This window comes from Schistocerca americana, chromosome 2 (assembly GCF_021461395.2).
Source record: "Schistocerca americana isolate TAMUIC-IGC-003095 chromosome 2, iqSchAmer2.1, whole genome shotgun sequence".
NCBI lineage: Eukaryota > Metazoa > Arthropoda > Insecta > Orthoptera > Acrididae > Schistocerca > Schistocerca americana.
This window is the reverse complement of record NC_060120.1, coordinates 273,319,393-273,341,364: the sequence shown is the minus strand read 5'-3', so window position 1 is coordinate 273,341,364 and position 21,972 is coordinate 273,319,393. Positions and strand designations below refer to the sequence as shown.

Here is a 21,972-nt window from a genome sequence, read left to right as displayed (position 1 = left end):
AGCTGTGCATCATGATCAGACAGACCATTCTTAACAGGAAAAGTAGTTATTTGATTAAAGTTATCTTGGTTTTTAAAAATATTTTCTATCAGTGTGCTTCTTTCCTGTACCACTTGAGTAGGAAAATCAATAACTAATGTCAAATTGGAAGAATCAAGTAATACTGCAAGGTCAAGCTTTCTATCAGACTCTTTCAGAAAACCTGCTTTGAAATCCCCACAAACAATAATTTGCTTCCGTCTGTCCGACAGATAGTACAACAAATAATACAAGTTTTTAAAAAATAGCTGAAAATTTCCCAATGGGGACCTGTTTATGCCTACCGTTATGAAAGTACCATTATTTAGTTTAAGCTCATACGCAGGTGCTTCTACATGTTGCTCTACACAAAATTTTTTAGTTTCTAAATTTTTCACACTATGACAGATCTTAACATATATGTAACTCTTCCTCTCTCCATAGTATCTCTACTTACATGTGCTGAAAGCTTATATCCACCTACATTTGCCTTTTCCATATCTGTGACCCTATGATGTTCAGACAGGCATAGTACATCTATTTCACCCTCAGTTTCTAAATCTTCTAAACAAACAAGGTGCTCATTTGCTTTATTTTTTAATCCCGATATTCTGATGCAGTATACTAACATTATTTTTCACTGTGCTTTTATGAAAATCTTGTGATATACTAACATTGTACAGGGTGCGGAAGCATTCATAGTGTAATTTGACTTGCATAGTATAATGATGTACTGCAGGAATGCGCACCTGCTCATGCCTTATTCGTGTACTAATGAGCTGCCATTTCACGTGTGACAGTGATATGGAGCGGTGGAGTGCACAGCATCGTGACTTTGCTGTTGAAAGTTATTTCAAGAATAAAGACTCTGTTATTGCTACCCAACGTCTGTTTTGGCAACATTTCAACTTGGGATGTCATGGGAAAGTTCCAGATGGATGGACAATTATGAGGTGGGTATGTGCATTTTTAACAGCAGGTACTGTTTGCAGTGGCAAACTGGGAAGAAGTGAAAGAACTGTGTGGACACCAGAAGCCATGGAAAATGTTCATGCTGCACTATTGCGTAGCCCAAAAGATCTGCTCGTCGTCGTGCAAAAACTGTGCATATGTCAATCACTCATTCAGGAGAATATTGCATGAAAATCTCCATTTTCACCCATATAAGCTGCAGATTGTTCAGGAAATTAGGCCTCACAATTGGGTTTCACGTGATCTCCTTCGCCAAAATCCATAAAATGTTGCACATCATCTTGATGTCAGATGAAGCTCATTTCGAGTTATGTGGTTCAGTGAAAAACAGAATATGCCTTATTTGAGTGATGTAAACCCGCATGAACTGCACATCAAGCCCTTCACAGTTCTCATGTCACAGTGTGGTGTGGAGTTGCTTCCTTTGGGATTATTGGCCCTTACTTCTTTGAGGATGACAGTGGTGTGGCTGTAACTGTCACCAGTGAAAGCTGCCTAAAGATGCTGCAAGACTTCGTTCTTCCCCAGTTAGGTATGGTTGATGTGGATGTGGAACAATTATGGTTTCAACAAGATGGAGCAACCTCGCATATGGTCAGAATTTGCATGGATTTCTTGCGACAGACATTTCCCGATAGAGTAATTTCCAGTTTTGGTGACATTTCCTGGCCGCCTCGCTCGCCTGACCTTTCATGTGCAGACTTTTGCCTTTGGGCTACCTGAAGCAAGAATTGTTCCGAACACATTGTGCCACCGTTCCTGAGTTGAAGGATCGCATCAGAAGTGCCGTTTGCAATGTCCCAAGGAATACATTGCGCTGAGTTATGGAAAGCTTCCAACACCGCCTAGATGAATATGTTGTGCAGAGGGGGCATCATTTGACAGGAGTCATATTCAAAAAGGAATCCACGCAATGGACAATGACTTACACATTAGTAAATGGCATACCTTTAACTATTAATTGACATAAGAGGTTATAAATAAATTACAGTTGGTGGCTGATGGTGTTTTTTTTTAATATCCTACTATGAACGCTGCCACACTCTTCATTTCACTGTGCTTTTATAAGAATCTTGTGATATTTTAACATCTCTAGTACCTGCCTGTCTGAGCTTCTCATTAAGCTTAATTTCATTCTTTGTTGAATCACTGGAGACTGATCTTAACCTTAAAAAAAGGTACTCCCATGTGTTTCAATGCGCTCCCCCTTAAAGATTTTGCTATCATCCCAGCCAATTTACCCTTCTCTTTCTTATTGACATGCAGGCCATTTCTTGTGAAGTCCCACCTACCAACACCCTCAATAGGAACCAAACCTATGCTTGACAAAGTAGTGGACCGAATCAGCTGATCTAGCTCCATATTGATCCTGTAATGTATTCACATATCTCGACAATCTCCTGACAAATGACCAGGGAAGCAAGTATTACATTCAAATTTTCTATGTTGTTTTTGAGAGGGATTTTTGGAGGGGGGGGGGGGGGGTGTTGTATGTTATACTGTCTGATATGTTCCACGTCCGCCAGATTCATCTCATTTTTGGGTCTGTGGAATAAAATCTGAATCTAATCTAATCTGACAAAGTGGCTGCTGATTGTCTCACATTGGTAGCTTAATATTAATCTGATTACTTTAGTAGTATTTTCCAAGGGAAGTAGCCTGACAAAGTGGCTGCTGATTGTCTCACATTGGTAGCTTAATATTAATCTGATTACTTTAGTAGTATTTTCCAAGGGAAGTAGTCACTTACATCTTTAAATATTGAGCCCTATTTGCAGTACATTAGTGCTTGTCATACAGCTGTGAACACTGGTACTTCCCATAAAGCTAGAATCTAGGTGTTCATGTATTCAGATAATTTGTGGAAAGAGTAGCTAATGAGGTGTGTCTTCAAATTTTTTTATTCAACTGGTTGCGATTCTCAGGTACTTGCTGTATGTTAGGTGGGAGCTAGCCGAATAACGTTCCACCAGAGTACATATCCCCATTGTGACCCCCACAGAAGACAGTTCAACCAAAACTGAATTTCATTGTCAACTATTAAAACCAATAAGGAGTAAATATATTGAGAAGTGAGTACAAAAAGATTGTTAACAACACTTCTACAAGATGTTATCTACTTTATACAACATTCTTGCTGCACACTCCTACTGTATAAAAACTGTGTTTGCTTTAGGTGCACTGCTCAAGGAGACAATTCCATAAGACAACAAGGAATAAAAATATGAAAAATAAGCAGTCACTGTTGTCTTTGGGTCAGCAGAGTGAGAGATGCTTCTGAGAGCAAAATACAAACTGAGTTTTTAATTGTTTTATCCTTGTGTACACTCCTCAATAAAATTGTAACTGAAGAATAGGGATCAGCACACCAAAATCAGACACTTGTGGGGTGTTTCAAAAAGAATGTACAGGTTTTAAAGAATATGTAGCATTTATTACATTCAGCTTACAATTATAAACACATAATACATCCAATAATTATAAAAACATAATACATCCAATAAAAGAGCAACTCATAAATGGTTTTGTGTGATTTTGTTGTGTGCAAAGGGAAGAGTATGGGATGACCAAGAGTGGCTGAAGAAGTGTTGACAAGTGAGAGTATTTCACCTGTAGACTCAGGAAATCAGTTTGGAAGGCTAGTTGTGAATTAGCATTTCCAGTGACATCTATGTGGAGACTTTTTAAGGAGACACTTACAGCTACATCCTTATCGTTTCCAGTTGTTAAAGCTCTAAATCCTACAGATTATTACTGAAATGCCAACTTTGCAGACAAAATGTTGCTGCATGATGATGGTTTTCTGGATCATGTTGCCTTTCAGTGCTCTTAATGTCCAGAAATGTAAAATTTTGCACTTCACAAAGGAAAAAGGCAGTATCCTATGACTGTTAATATCAATGAGTCATGTTGGAGACGCTAACCTGGATGTACCGCTTTGTAGGAATATGAAATGGAATGATCACATAGGTTCAGTCGTGGCTAAAGCAGGTGATAGACTTCATTTTATTGGTAGTATACTCGGGAAGTGCACTCAGTCTATGAAAGAGATTGCTTACAAATGATTTGTGTGACCAGTTGTAGACTATTGCTCAAGTGCGTGGGACCTGTACCAGATAGGACTAACAGGGGATACTGAACATATACAGAGAAGGGCAGCATGAATGTTCACAGTTTTGTATAATCCAAGGGAGAGTGTCACAGATATTGAAGGAACTGAACTAGAGGACTCTTGAAGGCAGATGTCAATTATCTCGATAAAGTCTATTAACAAAGTTTTAAGAACTGACTTTAAATAATTACTCTAAGTATGTATTACAACCCCCTGCACATTGCTCATGTAGGAATCATGAGGATAAGATTAGAATAATTACTACACACACAGAGGCATTCAAACAACCATTCTTCCTGTGCTCCATGTATGAATGGAACAGGAAGCAATCCTGATATCTGACACAATAGCCTTCCCTCTGCCATGCACCTCACAGTCATTTGCAGAATATAGATACAGACGTAGAGATAAATGTAGATGTAGACATAGACATAGCTGTAAACGTAGAATTGACATTTCATCTAAGTGTGTATGTTAATACACATAATGCTTACATCAGGGGGTCAGAAAATCGCAGCAGATGGTACAGTTACAGCAAGACTCTTCTAAATTGAATGGTTTTTATGCCATATATCAGTGGAAAGTTTCTGGGCCTTTCTTTTTTGGTGAAGCAATGGCAGCTGGTGCTTCTTATCTTGATGCACTACAACTATGGCTTATTCCTCAGCTGGAAGAAGCTGGACCACAGATATTTATTTGGCAAGTTGTTGTGCTGCCTCAGTGGCATAACACAGTAGATGATTGGTTGAATGACGTTGAACCCAGCTGTTGGACTGGTTGCAAGGGCTGAATGAAAGAGCTTGTTTCTCATGGTCTGTACACATCTACATCAATACTCCACAATCTATCTTTACGGCATGTGGCAGAGGGTATCCCATACTACTACTAGTCATTTCCTTTCCTGTTCCACTCCGAAATAGAATGAGGGAAAAACAACTGCCTAAATGCCTCTGTAAGAGCCCTAATTTCTCATATCTTATCTTCGTGGTCCTTAGGTGCAATGTATGTTGGAGGCAACAGAATGGTTCTGCATTCAGATTCAAATGACGGTTCTCTTAAATTTTTTCAATAGTGTTCTGCAAAAAGAATGTGCCTTCCTGCAAGGGATTCCTATTTGAGTTTCTGAAGCATCTGTGTAACACTTGCATGTTGTTTAAACCTAGCAGCTTGCCTCTGAATTGCTTTGATGCCTTCCTTTAACCTGCCCTGGTATGGATCCCAAACATTCGAGCAGTACTCAAGAATGGATCACACTAGTGTCATATATATGGTCTCCTTTACTGATGAACCACACTTTCCTAGAATTCTCCCAATAAACCAAAGTCAACTATTTGCCTTTCCTACCACAATCCTCACATGCTCATCCCATTTCATATTGCTTTGCAACATTATGCTGTGTCAAGCAGGACACTACTAACACTGTATCCGAACATAACAGGTTTGTTTTCCCTGCTCATCCACATTAACTTAAAATTTTCTAGATTTAGAGCCAGCTGCCATTTGTCTCACAACTAGAAATTTTGTCTAAATCACCTTGTATCATTCTACAGTCACTGAACTTTGAGATCTTACTGTACACCACAGCATCATCAGCAAACAATTGCAGATTGCTGTCCACTCTTACCGCCAAATCATTTATTCATATAGAGAATAATAGTGGCCCTATCACAATAATCATTTTTTATGTGGAGAATAATAGTGGCCCTATCACATTTTTCTGGAGCACTCTTGACAATACCCTTGTCTCTGGTAAACACTCACCATCGAGGACAACATGCTGCATTCTATAACTCCACTCACTGCAATGAGAAACTATGTCAAATGCTTTCCAGAAATCTAGAAATATGTTGTTGCCTATTACCCCTCATCCATAGTTCACAGCATATCATGTGAGAAAAGGCAAGCTGAGTTTTGTATGTGCAATGCTTTCTAAAACTGCGCTGATTTGTGGACACAAGCTTCTCGGTCTCAAGAAAATTTGTTATATTTGAACTGAGAATTTTCTTCAAGGATTCTGTAGCAAACTGATGTACGGGATATTAGTCTGTAATTTTGCTGGCCCTTTCTTTTGTCCTTCTTATACACAGGAGTCACCTGCACTTGGTTTCCACTCACTTGTGCTGGGTGAGAGATTCGTGATCAATGCAAGCTAAGTAAGGGGCTGGTGCCTTTGAGTACTCTTTGAAAAAACTGAATTGGGACTCCATCTGGGCTTGCTGACTTATTTATTTTCAACTGCTTCACTTGTTTCTCTATGCCAGGGATGCTTATTACTTTATCATCCATACGGAAGTCTGTTCAATGGTCAAATGGTGGTATGTTTATACGATTCTCCTTCATGAACGATTTCTTGAACGTGAAATTTAAAACTTAGGCTTTCGTTGTGCTATCTTCAACTGCGCCAGACTGCATAGATGGAAGCCTTAGACCCACTTAGTGATTTTACATACGACCAGAATTTTCTTGGATCTTCTGCAAGATATTTCCAGATATTTTGCTAAAGTATGATGGTGGTAGTAGGTGTATACAATCTGATGCCATGTGATTTTTGCCTTTGGGGGAGCATAAAGGATCATATGTATGTGTCTCCACTACCAGATGATCCATCTGGCTTCAGAAACAGCATCGTTACAACAATTTCTCTAGACACACTGGTCTAGGTTCGGGAAGAACTCGTCTGTCGAATTGTGTGACAAATGGTACTCACATTGAACACCTGTAAGAAAAACTGTTGGAGCTGCTCTTTCATTTGAGGTATTATTTATAACTGCAAGTTGAATGTAACAAATGGTACAAAGCCTTAAAACACATATATTCATTTTGAAACATCGTATATATTGGATTCCAAATCTGAGCTACAAATTGTCAAACATGATGGCTCCAAGTTCTGTACTCAGACTGACACTATTTATTCCCTACACTAATTTTTTTGCAGATGATATAAATGGCAAACTTACTATTTATGCTGATGACACAACAATTATCGGTGCAGTTCAGTTGGAAGAGAAACTTGAAAAGGAAGCAGTTGTGAATATTGTCTACTACAAAATAATCTTTTTAGATATCATAGTGGAAAATTTCTGGCAGAATATGCAGTAAATACTTTAACAGTAAAGGAGACTACTCACTGGAAAGCGGACACTTCGAGTTGTCAACAGGCGTGCATAAAAGTAAAAGAAAATTTCCTAGCGTTTGGAATAAATCCTTTTTTATCTGTACCTGTTGATGACTCAACTCTTCTGCTTTTTATAAATCAGTGGAAAATGATCTATGTAATGTTTCAAATCAGATGAAATGTATAACAAAATATTAAAATAAATAGAGAGGCACTTAAAGAAGTATGCATCACAAAATTTATAGATAAGCATTTGACACAGGGAGAGCACACAGATTCATTGTATGGAAATATAAGCACTCAATGACTGCCTCACTTCACTAGCCACCTGCCCCCTATCCATCCTACCCCAGGATTCAAACTTAACTTGTTCTGCACTCACACCATCTTCCCCACAGTCAACCTTCCCCCTATTCAATATCCCCCTCCCAATCCTCTCCTCCATATCATTGTGATTGTGCAATGCCAAACTCACCAGTTACCGTGTCCACACTGCATTGCTACACTTTCAGTTGGAAATTATCAGCTAGATTCCATGGGCAAAGAATAAATAAATAACTAAATGGAAAAACTTTTTTTCTTGTTACAGAGAGCTTTATTATTTTTGTACAATGTTGGTTTTGGATTGTAAGTGTATTTTACATGACACAATTGATTCCAAAGATGACAACCAGGCAGAGGTAAACAATTGTAATTTCTTACTTTATCACTTCTCTACTTAGATTATAATAGTTATCTCCTGTTGACTATTTCAACAGAATTACAGATGTGTTGTACAATCTTACGAAACCCATTAGTATAACATTTATTGTATGACTAAACATACACTGGAATAAAGCTCTGTGCATGGGAATGGGTCTTTGTATGATTACTATTTATAAATGAAGGCATTAAGTTCCACAGCTATGTAGAAGCTGGCTGAAAGGGGTGAATAACTGAATTGAGTCTGCTTGCTCAGTAGTAAATATGGGGATACACCCATCTGTTTTTTAATTTGTAATATTTCTAATTCAATGAGCTTTACATCCTTACTCTCTATTTGATTTCGATAGTTATTATAACATAGAATGTTTCACCAAGACCGCAGTAGTTGAATCAATTAAAATACATAAATTTTAACATGTTGTCCCACTGAAACCCAAGGAATTTTACGTAGGATGTTTCATTTAGTGTATGACCATTTATGTCTACTTCCGGTGGTAGCAGATTACTTTTGCTCGTTTGAAATTGTGTATTATGAGTCTGTGAGTAAGAGTTTCAAGTACCTCATTTGTGAAATCTGTTATGCCCCAGAATGGGATTTTCACTCTGCAGCAGAATGTGCGCTGGTATGAAACTTCCTGGCAGATTAACACTGTGTGCCGATCGAGACTTGAACTTGGGACCTTTGCCTTTTGCGGGCAAGTGCTCCACCAACTGAGCTACTCAAACACAACTCACAACCTGTCCTCACAGCTTCAATTCTGCCAGTACCTCGTCTCCTACCTTCCAAACTTCACAGAAGCTCTTCTGTGAACCTTGCAGAACTAGCACTCCTGGCTGTGGCTAAGCCATGTCTCTGCAATGTCCTTTCTTCCAGGAGTGCTAGTTCTGCAAGGTTCGCAGAAGAGCTTCTGTGAAGTTTGGAAGGTAGGAGACGAGATACTGACAGAACTGAAGCTGTGAGGATGGGTCATGAGTCATGCTTGGGTAGCTCAGTTGGTGGAGCATGTGCCCGGGAAAGGCAAAGGTCCCGAGTTCGAATCTCGGTCCAGCACACAGTTTAAATCTGCCAGGAAGTTTCTGTTATGGCAGTTATTCTGTTTTTCTCGCTTCAGAAACCAAACTGCACTTCGTTAAAATGGTTGTAGTTATTCATGTAAATATTAGTGTATCTGTCATGATTGATTCAATTCATTTTTGAGAATTTAGATGTAGTTTTCAATACTCCTCATGTTATTTACCTCTTTTTAGCAAAGGTGTAACTCGGGCTTGACTTAGCTACTGTGGAAAAATTTCTGAGGTTAAAGGTTCATAATGTCTGTTTAATGGGTCTCTATGTACATGTTCAGAACAGAGGATGGTACCTCATCTATACCTGCTGATTTATTGTTTTTTAATTTTTGCATTATTCTCCTTAACTTGAAGCTCTTTTGTAGGAAAGAACATCATTGTTCTTGCTTTGTAGCTCATTGTTGGTGCTACATGTGTTTTTTAAGTAAGATTTTAAATAGTCATTCACAAAATTGCCAGTTCCTAAGGATTTTGTATTATACTACCCCCATGTTTGATTTATGTGCTATTGTATTTGTGTCTGTTTTTTCCAGTTTCTGGTTTTGTGTCATACAACACTACTATACTTCACCTTACTTTAAGCATTACATATGTTTTGTTTTTTCAGCAAGCAGTACCCTGATGTATATTTTTTTATACCTGTGTTAGTAATCTAGGAACTGTGGATTAGAATAGTGCTTTGATGAAGAACTGAGAAATTTAAGTGTCTGGAAGGCTTTCTAATGCCTGCAGTTATCTATTTTCCTTAAATGATACTTTTGGAATTGTCTCCTCAGAAAATAATTTAAACGATGTGCAGAACTTAGAGAATTTAGCACCTACATTGTTTTCCATATTCACTTCATCCTAGGTTTGATTTACCACTGCCTTAGAAAAAACACGTATTACGTTCTGAGAAGATCCTTTTGTAGTCCTGCAGTTTTTCCAAGCCTGTCTTTAACTTTATTATCTGACAGTAATGAGCAGAAAGGCCAATATCTCCAATAACTACTTCACAGTTTTACCCGTTGATATCTGTAAGTACAGGATCTAAGTCTGATGCTGAACTTTTGGTACCCAGATAGCAGTGTTCACTATCTGAGCCATGCCAAAGGTACTCAACTTGTAGTCTTCAGGTTTACAATTGCACATTTCTGCTCTAAAGTAAATTTTTTTGCAACAAACATTTAGGATGACAGGGTTGGATAATATACTTATGAGAAAATGGGTTTACTGAGCCTTTGTAAATTTAAATTGTTTGCTGGAGCAGCAATTGAAATTTGACATTTGTGTTTCATGGGGCAGCTTGTATTTGTTGGTGATGTATACTTAAACAATTCAACAGCAAGGTGATAGATCCACATTTAAATCTGTTCTGGTGGACAGTTTTAATCTGCCATGAAAGTTCATGCCAGTGAACATTTCTCGTCAAAATGTTTTTGAAAGTTTCACATTGAATTCTTTGTAGATGAATCAGTACCGTCTTGAGATACCAAAGTTGGCAGACTGTAAGAGCAAATTTAGATAGCGTTTCATACCATTATGTGCTCTTGAACATATCCTCTCATCCTGGTACCCACCTGGAGTTTAACCACTGTTAACAAAGCTCACCTCTTTTACTATGTTGTAGAATTTCACTATTTACTAGGTTATTTACTTTTTTAGGCTGCGGTCATAGTGGCAGTGACGTGTATTCAGCTGATGAGTGACATCGGTTGAAAACAGCTGATTTTTTCAAAAGAGGTTGCCACTATGTGCACAGTCTCAGTGCAGTGGAATCTCAATGCCTGACTGTACAGACTTCAGATGATGGGCAATGGAATTCAGATCAGTTTGTTTTCTTTGGTTGAATTGGGCACTGTTCCGAAACACAAAACATGGATTTTGAGAAACTTATTAGTTTAAAACAAGAAAGAAGGTATTTGTGGCATCCTGAGGTTGAGAAATATGACAAGCAATGGAAAATCCAGGATGGAATGTAACAATATTCTGAGAAGGAAAGTTGCCACTCATTATATAGCTGAGAAGGAGAGTTGCCACTCATTATATAGCGGAGAGGCTGAGTTGCAGATAGGCACAAAAAAAGATTTCGGACTTAAAGCTTTCAGCCAATGGCCTTTGTCAACAATAGACACACACACACACACACACACACACACACACAAAACTGCAGTCTCAGGCAACTGAAACCACACTGCAAAGAGCAGCACCAGTGCATGATGGGAGTGGCGACTGGTTAGGGGAAAGGAGGAGGCTGGGGCGGGGAAGGGGTGGGGGAGGGGGAGGGGTAGTATGGTGGGGATGGCGAACAGTGAAGTGCTACAGGTTGGGCGGCGGGCAGGAGAGAGATGGGGGGGGGGGGGGGGGGGGAAGTAGCGGAAAATGAGAGAAAAAGAGAGAAATAAATTTAAAAAAATATAAAATAAAATAAAGCCTGGGTGTGGTGGTGGAATGACGGCTGTGTAGTGCTGGAATGGGAGCAGGGAAGGGGCCAGATGGGTGAGGACAGTGCCTAAGGAAGGTTGAGGCCAGGAGGGTTACGGGAACGTAGGATGTATTGCAGGGAAAGTTCCCACCTGTGCAATTCAAAAAAATGCTGGTGCTAGTGGGAAGGATCCATATGGTACAGGCTGGAATTAATACAAAAATGATGCAAATATGCACTCGTAAATTAGCACCACAGTGAAACTTAATGGATGTTAAGGGTTGTTTATGAAATGTTATGGACTTAACATGTGAACAAAAACCAAGGTATCTCAGAAAATGCCACAAGAGTATGAAGAGGAAATATTATCTTTCCATTGCTTCGTTATTCAGCATCGAAAGAAAACCAGTGTGGAAATAAGCCAAATAGCGAATATGCACAAAACTCCTCCGACATTTGATGTGCTGAGTAAAAGAGCTGTTCCTGTGAAATGTGCTGAAACTATAAAAACAAGTGGACATGAAAAAATGCACTACACTGTTGTCCTTTCATGCTGTGCTGGTGGTACTAAACTTAATCCAGTGATCATTTTCAAGAGCAAAACAATGCCAAAATCTTCTGAAATACCACCAGGTGTTGTTTACATACATGACAAGGGTTGAATGGATGAGGCTGTTATGAAATTATGGATTGACAGGATGCGGGAGAGAAGGAAAGGCACTTTATTGAAGAGTTGCCTTCTTGTGCTAGGTCAGTTTAGAAGTCATTTGAAAAATTCTGTGAAAGAGAAATTGAGTCAGGGAAATATAGAGCTTGCTGTTTTTCTGGGAGGACTTACTTCACAATGGCAACCTCTTGATGTCTCAATAAATAACCCATTTAAAGTGTATATGAGAGAGAAAAGGAACAAATGGATGATGGATGAAACCCAAAATGAATGCACAGCGAAGGGAGCTATAATATGCCTACAACGAAACAAGTGTGTCAGTGGATGAAAATTTGTGGTCTAGAGTCAGAGAAGAAGTGCGGCATAAGTAACACTCTCAGTGGCACTGAAGGACACCATATATGTGAAGAGGACAATGATGAAGCTGAAGAAAGTTCAGATGACAATTTTTAGGAATCTTAAAGGTCAGTTTGGTTTTATAAACTAAGTTTTTTTGCAGTCTAATAACAAAAATTGTAAAGATGTTATTTTTTTTAAATTGTTTAACAATATTCGAGCATCTTATATTCCATAAAATATGATTAATGTAGTGATGATGAATGCAAATGAGTGACTGACTCACTAGGGAACTTACATTTCAATAGCTAACCATTAACTTACCTAAAGCAACTGTACATTTTAATAGCTAAACAAGGACTGACTCAATCATTGTCTTACACGACTACTAATAGATGCACATAATATAAAAAATCAATTTGGTATTTCATTTTAAATATAAGTTAATAAAATTAGGGAGCACAAAATAATTTCAGCAAAAGACCAAATATATTTTAATATGAGCTGTATAAACCAGAATAAATGCCAAATTATAGGTACTTTTTTTTCTTCTCTCAAAACATTTCTGCTTATGTAGGTTGTTCACAAAACCTCTTCCATCTTTTCTTTCCCACAGAGTATTGTTCAGCATTTCCCCTCACCCTTCTGATTTACATCGTATTTCACGTGGTCTCTTTGTCTTCTTGTGGTCTTCCAATTGGTTTTCTCCCAGATTCAGTCCATTCCAACCTACTTCACTCCTTAGTTTCTTTTAGGTGAATTGATGTGAAGTGTATTTTGTATTGTTTCATATCTTATCCTGTCCCTTCTCGCCTTACTCAGGACACCTTATAGTAAGTGCATCTCTGTCACTTGCAAGTGACAAGTTCTGTCCAGGTCCAACATTCTGATCCATAGGTAAAAATTGGTAGATAATACAGTTTGTACTTCATGATCTTTGCTTTCACAAGTATTTTCCAATTTCTGGGCCTGCTTTATGGGGTAGAGAATTGTGAGACTTCCATCAGTAGGTCAGAGGTGCTCTATATGTAGTAAGGAGCTACTCGGGTAACAGAGTAAAAATTTTAACAGTTAGTTGCCGAAGTATTTGTAACAAAGTTCCCAAATTCACTGCCGTCCACTAAAGCTACAGTGCTCATGTTATTCCTGTAATCGAGTACTGTATGAAATCTGATGTAGAAAACTCTGTAATACTTAATGAGGCATGAAACCTTTATTGAAAATACAGATTAGACATTATAAGAAGATGAGTGTTCTTTGCAGTCAACAAAAATATTGTGTCTATCTAGATTGAAATTGAGTGTGGCTTTAAAGTTATCTGGACACGGGTAACTGTTAGATGTTTTTAGTGGCCACCTGATTCAACTGTAACAGTCGTAGAATCATTAAAAGAAAGTCTATGCTTAGTAATGCATAAGTACCTTCATCATATTGTTTGGAGATGAATTTACTCTACTGAGTATAAACAGGGACATCTTGTGAAGTAGATCTGAACATCTTTTCGAAAACTGTCTTGGACAGCTAGTTCGACAACTCACAGACATTCCAGTTACAAACAGCATGACCTTATTGAAGGTATTGGTATAGAGACAGGGATTAGTGATCGTAATGTCATCCTAGCAACTATGGATACAAAATTTCATAAATCAGTCAAGAAGGTTATAGTAGTGTTTCTGCTAGAAAGAGCAGATAAGCAGTTCATAGCACTCCACTTAGACAATGAATTGACTTCATTAGTTATAGTTAGTATAATGTACATAGAGGAATTATGGTCAAAGTTTTAATATACTGCAAATTGTGTTCTGGAGAGGTAGGTGCCAAATAAGTGGATTATGTTGGAAGAGACCCTTTGTGATCTAATAATAAAATTTGCAAAATATTGAGGAAGCAGAGACTATTGGACACTTGGTTCATAAAATAATGCACAAATGTCAGCAGGGAAAGATTAGAAATTTGTATGTGTGTAAGAAGATTGATGCATGAAACGTACAACAACTGCCATTGTCATACCTTAGTGAAAGATCTTGCGAGAATCTGAGAAAATTTTGGTCCTATGTAAAATTACTGAGTGAGTCAAAGGCTTGAATCCAGTCACTTGTTGACGAGTCTGGTGTGGCTATAGAAGACAGCAAAAGGAGAGCTGAAGTTTTAAATTTTGCATTTAAGAAATCATTCATGGAGGAGGATCATACACATGTACCATTGTTTGACAGTTGCACAGACTCCCGTATCTAGGACATAATAATAGACTTTTCTGGTGTAGAGAACCAACTGAAACAGTTAAAAACAAATAAGTTGCCATGTCTGGATGGGATACCAGCTCGGTTTTACAGAGACCCTGCTGTGGCATTGGCCCCTTTCTGAATCTCTCACCCAGTGCAAAGTCCCAAGCAACTGGAAAAATGTGCAGGTGCTTCTATATGTATCCTTGGATTGATTGCAATACTAGTGTCATCTGCAGAAAGAACTAATTCCGCTTCTTTCATATTAGACAGAAGATCATTTACTTATATGAGGACTAATAGTGGACCTAATGGCTCAAATGGCTCTGAGCACTATGGGACTTAACATCTGTGGTCATCAGTCCCCTAGAACTTAGAACTACTTAAACCTAACTAACCTAAGGACATCACGCACACCCATGCCTGAGGCAGGATTCGAACCTGCGACTGTAGCAGTCATGCGGTTCCAGACTGAAGTGCCTAGAACCGCACGGCCACAATAGTGGTCCTAGATTGAGCCTTAGGAACCTAGTACATGATTTTCCCCCAACTCAGAATTACCTCTGCGGACTATATTGGTTGAATTAATAAATTCAGCTGTCTTCATCAATCTCTGTGTTTAACCAACAGTGTGGGAAAAGATGGATTGCTGCTTACCTTAAGAAAGACGTGTTAAGTTGTACACAGGCACAATTAAATAACACTTGCATAAAGCTTTCAGCCCCAGCCTTCATCAGAAAAAGAGAAATGCACACCATTCATACACACAATCAAGCACACCTCACACACACGTGACTGCCAATTTCAGTAGCTCTGGCCAGAATGTAACTATCATGTGAGGCGGAAGCAGCAGGCTGGAGGGTGCGGGGAAAGAGAAGGGATAGCAGTGTATAGGTAGGGGGGTGGGGGGGGGGGGGGGGGTGAGAGAAGCGCTCTCTGGCAGAGTGAGCTGGGACTATAATGGGTGAGGGTGTTGGCAGAGGATGGCAAACAAAGAGGGTGGGAGATGAGAATGGGGAGGAAGTGGTGGAACAGAGAGGGTGGAAACTCTTGGGTGGAGGGTGTGGGGACAGTATGTTATCGTACATTGAGGGCGAATTGTTACGGGAGCAGAGAATTTGTTGTAAGGATAACTCCCATCTATGCAGTTCAGAAAAGTTGGTGGTGGAGGGGAGAATCCAAATGGCACATGTAGTGAAGCATCCATTGAAATCGAGCGTATTTTTTGTAGTTGCATGTTGTGCCACAGGGTGGTCTACTTTACCCTCAGCTACAGTATGACAGTAGCCATTCATCCTGATGTACAGCTGGTTGGTAGTCATACCAGTATAAAAAGCTGTGCAATGATTGCAGCATAGCTGTAAATGACGTAGCTGCTTTTACAGGTGGCCCAGCTCCTGATAAATCACATCTCTGAAAGTGAACCCTTGCTCTCCAGCACCTGGAGAGGCATTCTAGACACCACCCCAATAAGTTATCCACCCTGCTGATATCGTTCTGCTGCCTCGGGGCACCAGTATCCAATTCCCCAGGGATCCTACCCACAGTGTTCCTCCTCATCCACCCCTCATAGTACCTAATGCTACCTAGCACCTACGCTCTCTCTCAGATACCGATCAGATCCCTGCTCGCCAGTCTGCAACACTTGTCGAGAAAAATTGGAAAGAACCTAGGCAGAACTCCATGTCAGCACCCGGAACTTGCCACATCCCCAAAAAGTCCCCAACACCACTCCACAAAATCAGAACTGAAACTTTCCCGTAACATTATTTTTAACCTTTCCACCAAAACCTTCAGTTCCACTGAACTTTCAGTTCTATCCAAAGTTCTATAGTCCTAAACCCAAATTTAACCATGCTAGATTTTTCAAAGACGTTCCCAATCCTTGCAAGGGAAACACTTCTTTGCTGCCAGTCCCTTCAACTGTGCCGCTGCCGTTCAGGTCCAGACACTGTCTCAAGTATACTCACGGTGTCCTCAACGAATATGGTGGAAAGAGTGTAAGAAAATCTTAACACCTATCTTTACTGATATTTTACTCCAGGCAAGAGAGTGAATAGAGCACTTATTTGGCGGAGTGGACACAAGAAAGAATAATGATAATATTGGGGACCGGAATCTATACTTTCATAAAATAGTTCTCTGAGCTCCGATTATTTAACAGCATGCGACTCACTGCCTTGTTAATATAGGATTGCGTGAGGCGTTCTTAGAATCTGTTGCAAAATTGATGTCTCTGTGAAGCATTAATAGACACAAAAACATAATCTCAGGGATAATATTTCGGCTTATCACATTAAAACATTGCTGCAGGATATCTTTACCATAGTTAAATTAATTAAAAGAAACCTGTGAATTAATGAAAGTATTTCCTCTTTAAACGAAATAATCTTTGTTTTGCTGAGAAGTGACCAATGTATGTACTGAACTAAAAGTTTTTAGTTTTCACTTTAATATGAAATAAATTAATTTATGCACTTTCTTTTCTTTACTAATTATGATTGCGAGTCTTTTGAAGTGGGGAAATTATAATGAAATTATTCCTACGCAAGATATCTGCCAAGAATGGTTGACTGTTTGGCCATTCTTGTCATTTATCCAGCATACTGAAAACCTTGCAAAATAAACCTTATTTTTACTTCTGCATGAGGGTCACTGTATACATGAAAGAAAAATGCACAATTAGCATAAGTTACAATATATCATTTAAAATTCACAACTTACAATCCCAAATGGCCACCATAGCGTGCATTTTCGTCAAGGCTAGAACAGAGAGTGTGTCTAATAATGCTGGTCTTTTTGGTTTGTTGCACCAGCAAGTAAAAGGTCAATTACATTGCTACATAGATTCTATACCATTATCTTATAGAGTCTTGTGCTTTATTATTATTTCATTTCATTACAAATTACCATTCTGACATGTAATTACACATACATTTTTAGAGTTCCTGCCTAATGATTTCAATAATTTAAAGTTTTACAATTTCCATTTTACTTCATTTTGTGTCCAACTTGTCATCACAGGATTTAATATTTTGTACCACGTATCGGTACACAACCTAATTCCAACACTGAGCCCTGCCTCTCCCAGATCATACCACCATCCAACCATGAAACTCCCCCCTCCCAACCACACACTGGTTGCCTTCCAGGAATTCCTTACCTCCAACTTAGTCTAACCGTCCTTCACCAGGTCCCTTCCTCAGAACACAAACCTTTCAGCAGAAGAAAGAATAGCCATGCACAGCATCGAAACAAATCCTAAACTAACCATTCTACCTGCAGACAAGGATTCCACCACTGTTGTTATGAATCAGAAGACCTCTGCCAATTATCTGACTCCTCCCCCTATAAATTCTGCCAAAGTGATCCCATCTCAGAAGTCCAACACAACCTCCAATCCCTGCTGAAAGCCAGAGGCCCTTCCCAGAAACTGCACCCTGAATCCATTTCCCTCCTCACCTCTATGACGCCCTTAACACCCACTTTCTACATGTTCCCCCAAAATTCACAAACTCAATAATCCCGGTTGCCCCATTGTGACTGGTTATTGTGCGCCCATTGAAAGAATTTCGGCTTCCATTGACCAACCCCTCCAACCAATTGCTTGTAATATAACCTCAAACATCAAAGATACCAATCACTTCTTTCACTGACTCACCACCATCCCCCACCCCCCCACCCCCGTTTACTTCCTGGATCCCTGCCTGTCACTATTGATGCCACCTCTCTATACACCAGTATCCATCATGGCCATGGTTGAACTGTTATTGAACATAACCTTTCCCAGTGTCCTTCAGACTACAAACACTCCCTTATTCCTCATACACTGTATTGACTTCTTTATCCTAACTGAAAACTACTTCTCCTTTCAAGGGAAGGTATACAAACAAACCTGTGGCAAAGCCATGGGCACCCGTACGGTACCCTCTTGTGCTAACCTGTTTATTAGCCATCTAGAGGAGATGTTCCTAGCCTCTCAAAATGCCAAACCCTTAGCCTGGTTCAGCTTCATTGATGATATCTTCATGATCTGGACTCAGGGGCAAGACATCCTATGTTCATTCTTTCACAACTTCAACACTTTCTCTCCCATCTGCTTCACCTGGTCATCAAAACAGCATACCATCTTCCTAGGTGTTGACCTCCTCCTCTCAGATGGCTACACCCGCACGTCTGTCCATGTTAAAACCACCAACAGTACGTGCATTTCAATAGCTGTCATCCCTTTCACATCAAAAAATTGCTTCCATACAGCCTGGCCATCCGGGGGATAGTGTATCTACAGAGGCAAGAAACCCCTTGCCCAGTATGCTGAGGGTCTCACCAAGGCCTTCACAGATAAGCTCTATCCCACAGACCTAGTTCGCAAACAGATCTCCTGTGGCATTTCCCCTCACGGTCTGAATCCTCCCACAACCCCTAAGAACCAGCCACAGAGGAGTGCCCCACTCATCACCAAATACTGCCCAGACTGGAACAACTGAACGACATCCTTCACCAGGCCTTTGGTTACCTCTCATCAAATGAGGTGAATCCTACCTGAAGTTCTTGCCATCCCTCCTAAAGTGGTGATCCATTGCACACCCAATCTCCCTACATCCTACTCCATCCCTATGCAACTCCCAATCCCTACTCCTTGCCACAACGATCATAGGAAGGCCCAGGTGCAAGATCTGTCCAATCCATTCACCCAGCACTTCCTATTCGAGCCCTGTCACATGTTTGTCCAACCCCACCAGGGGCTGGGCTGCCCGTGAAAGCAGCTGCCATTTACCAGCTCTGCTGCAATAATTTCACAGCTTTTTATATTGGTATTATTACCAACAAGGACAAACGGCCACTGCCAAACTGGCCAATAGCAGAGTAGAACACCCTGTAGCACAACATAACAGCTGAATGTAACATTCTTGATTTCAATGGCTGCTTCACTACCTAAACCATCTGGATCCTCCCTGGCACCACCAGCTTTTCTAAACTGCACAGATGGGAGTTATCCTTACAACACATTCTCCACTCCCGTAATTATCCTGTCCTCAGCCTATGGCAACATACTGTCCCCACATGCTCCACCCAACAGTTTCTACCCTCTCTGTCCTATCACCAGCTCCCCATTCTCATCTCTCACCCTATTTGTTTGCCACCCTCTAGTAACAAAGTCATCCGTATTTCCCAGCTACTCTTCATTTCTGCTTTGGTTTTCCCCCCTTCCCTGCCCCACAACCTCCTGATGCTGCTCCTGCTGGCATTCTAGTCCCAGCACATTCTGCCAGACAGTGCTCCTCTCTCCCTCAACCCATACACTGCTATCCCTTCCCCTTCCCCACTCCCTCCATGTTGCTGCTTCCATCCCACACTGTACTTGCATTCTGGCCGATCTGCCGGAGTTGGCAGTCGTGTGTGCCTGATTGTGTGTCTACATCAAAATCTATTCTCTGAAAACTGCCGTGAGGTGTGTGACAGAGGGAACATCTCATTGTACCAGCTATTAGGGTTTCTTCCTGTTCCATTCACTTACAGAGTGCAGGAAGGATGATTGTTTGAGTGCCTCTGTGCATTCCGTAATTATTCTAAGCTTATCCTCACAATCCCTATGCAAGCAATATATAGGGGCCTGTAGTATATCCATAGGGTTATCGTTTAAAGCCAGTTCTTGAAACTTCATTAATAGGCTTTCTTGGGATAGTTTATGTCCATCTTCAAGAGTCTACCAGTTCAGTTCCTTCGGTATCATTGTGACACTCCCATAGGTTAAACAAACCTATGACCATTCGTGCTGCCCTTCTTTGTATATGTTCAATATACCCTGTTAGTCCTACTTGGTACAGGCCCTACACACCTGAGCAATATTCTAGGATTGGTCGCACGAGTGATTTATAAGCAATCTCTTTTGTAGACTGATTGCACCTCCGCAGTATTCTACCAATAAACTGCCTGTTTTACCCATTACTGAACCTATGTGATCATTCCATTTCATATCCCCATGAAGTGTTACACCCAGGTATTTGTATGAGTTGGTTGAATCCAACAATAATTCATTGCTATTATAGTCATAGGATGCTACATTTTTCATTTTGTGAAGAGCAAAATTTTACATTTCTGAACATTTAGAGCAAGTTGCCAATCTCTGAGCAAGTTGCCAATCTCTGCCACATTGAAATCTTATCAAGATCTGTCTGAGTATTTATGCAGCTTCTCTCAGATAGTATTTCATTATAGATAACTGCCTCATCTGCAAAAAGCCTGATTTTACTATTAAAATTGTCAGCAAGGTCACTGATATACAACATGAACAGCAAGGGTCCCAACACACATCCCTGAGGCATACCTGAAGTTACTTCTACATCTGACAATGACTCTCCACCCAAGATAACTTGCTGTGTCCTCCCTACCAAAAACTCCTCAGTCCAGTCACAATTTCACTTGACACCCCATATGACCATACTTTTGACAATAAGCGAAGGTGTGGTACTGAGTCCGATTGTGACAGTGTTTGTCCTCTTTGTTTCTTCATTTGTTGTTTTCGGTGTCGACATACTGGCTTAAAAAATAGGGGGTGGAAATGTAGTACTGTCTATTGTAAATGATGTAGCCTACAGGTGCACATTTTCATTCCACAGTCGTTTACTTTCACTTTTCACAACTCCGCATATACACATTTAATATGGACAGTGCACTGTTGTTTAACTTTTGATAAGCCTCATTAATAGTTTTCAGGCAAACATCCTCATACTGCTACAGTAGTTTACTGTTGAATATCTACGAGCAGTAGAAACCAAACCACAAAGTTCACAGTTCTTGAAGAATAGAAAGGTACGTATGGAGCAAACACTGTCATTATTTTTACACTCAGCCTAATTGTGTAACACTTATTCCACATTTAAATTGAAGCATTGTTGTTGTTCTAACAAACACAGGTTTCTCGTCTGAAACTCAGCTGTGGACTAACTGTCTCGGGACCAAAAATCAGACCCTTATATATCCTCACAATAATAGGCGCTGAAACTACACATTGTTCAAAGATTAATTTACAGAAATTACAATTAAAACTAAACTCATTAAATTAACTGAATATGTGGTGTCACCGCCAGACACCACACTTGCTAGGTGGTAGCTTTAAATCAGCCGCGGTCCATTAGTACATGTCGGACCCGCGTGTCGCCACTGTCAGTGATAGCAGACCGAGCGCCACCACAAGGCAGGTCTCGAGATACGGACTAGCACTCGCCCAGTTGTACGGACGACTTTGTTAGCGACTACATGGACGAAGACTCGCTCATTTGCAGAGCAGCTAGTTAGCATAGCCTTCAGCTAAGTCAATGGCTACGACCTAGCAAGGCGCCATTAGCATTA

At 40.0% G+C, this 21,972-nt stretch overlaps 1 protein-coding gene across 1 annotated transcript in view; it reads left to right on the top strand.

The window, feature by feature from the left end:
* The window catches only part of LOC124596107 (succinate dehydrogenase cytochrome b560 subunit, mitochondrial-like), an 89,718-nt gene that overhangs the window by 23,681 nt on the left and 44,065 nt on the right, over positions 1-21,972 (top strand). The window contains exon 3 of the mRNA XM_047135117.1: positions 819-971. Within this exon, the coding sequence (XP_046991073.1) occupies positions 819-971 (153 nt within the window). The remainder of the gene's footprint in view (positions 1-818; positions 972-21,972) is intronic.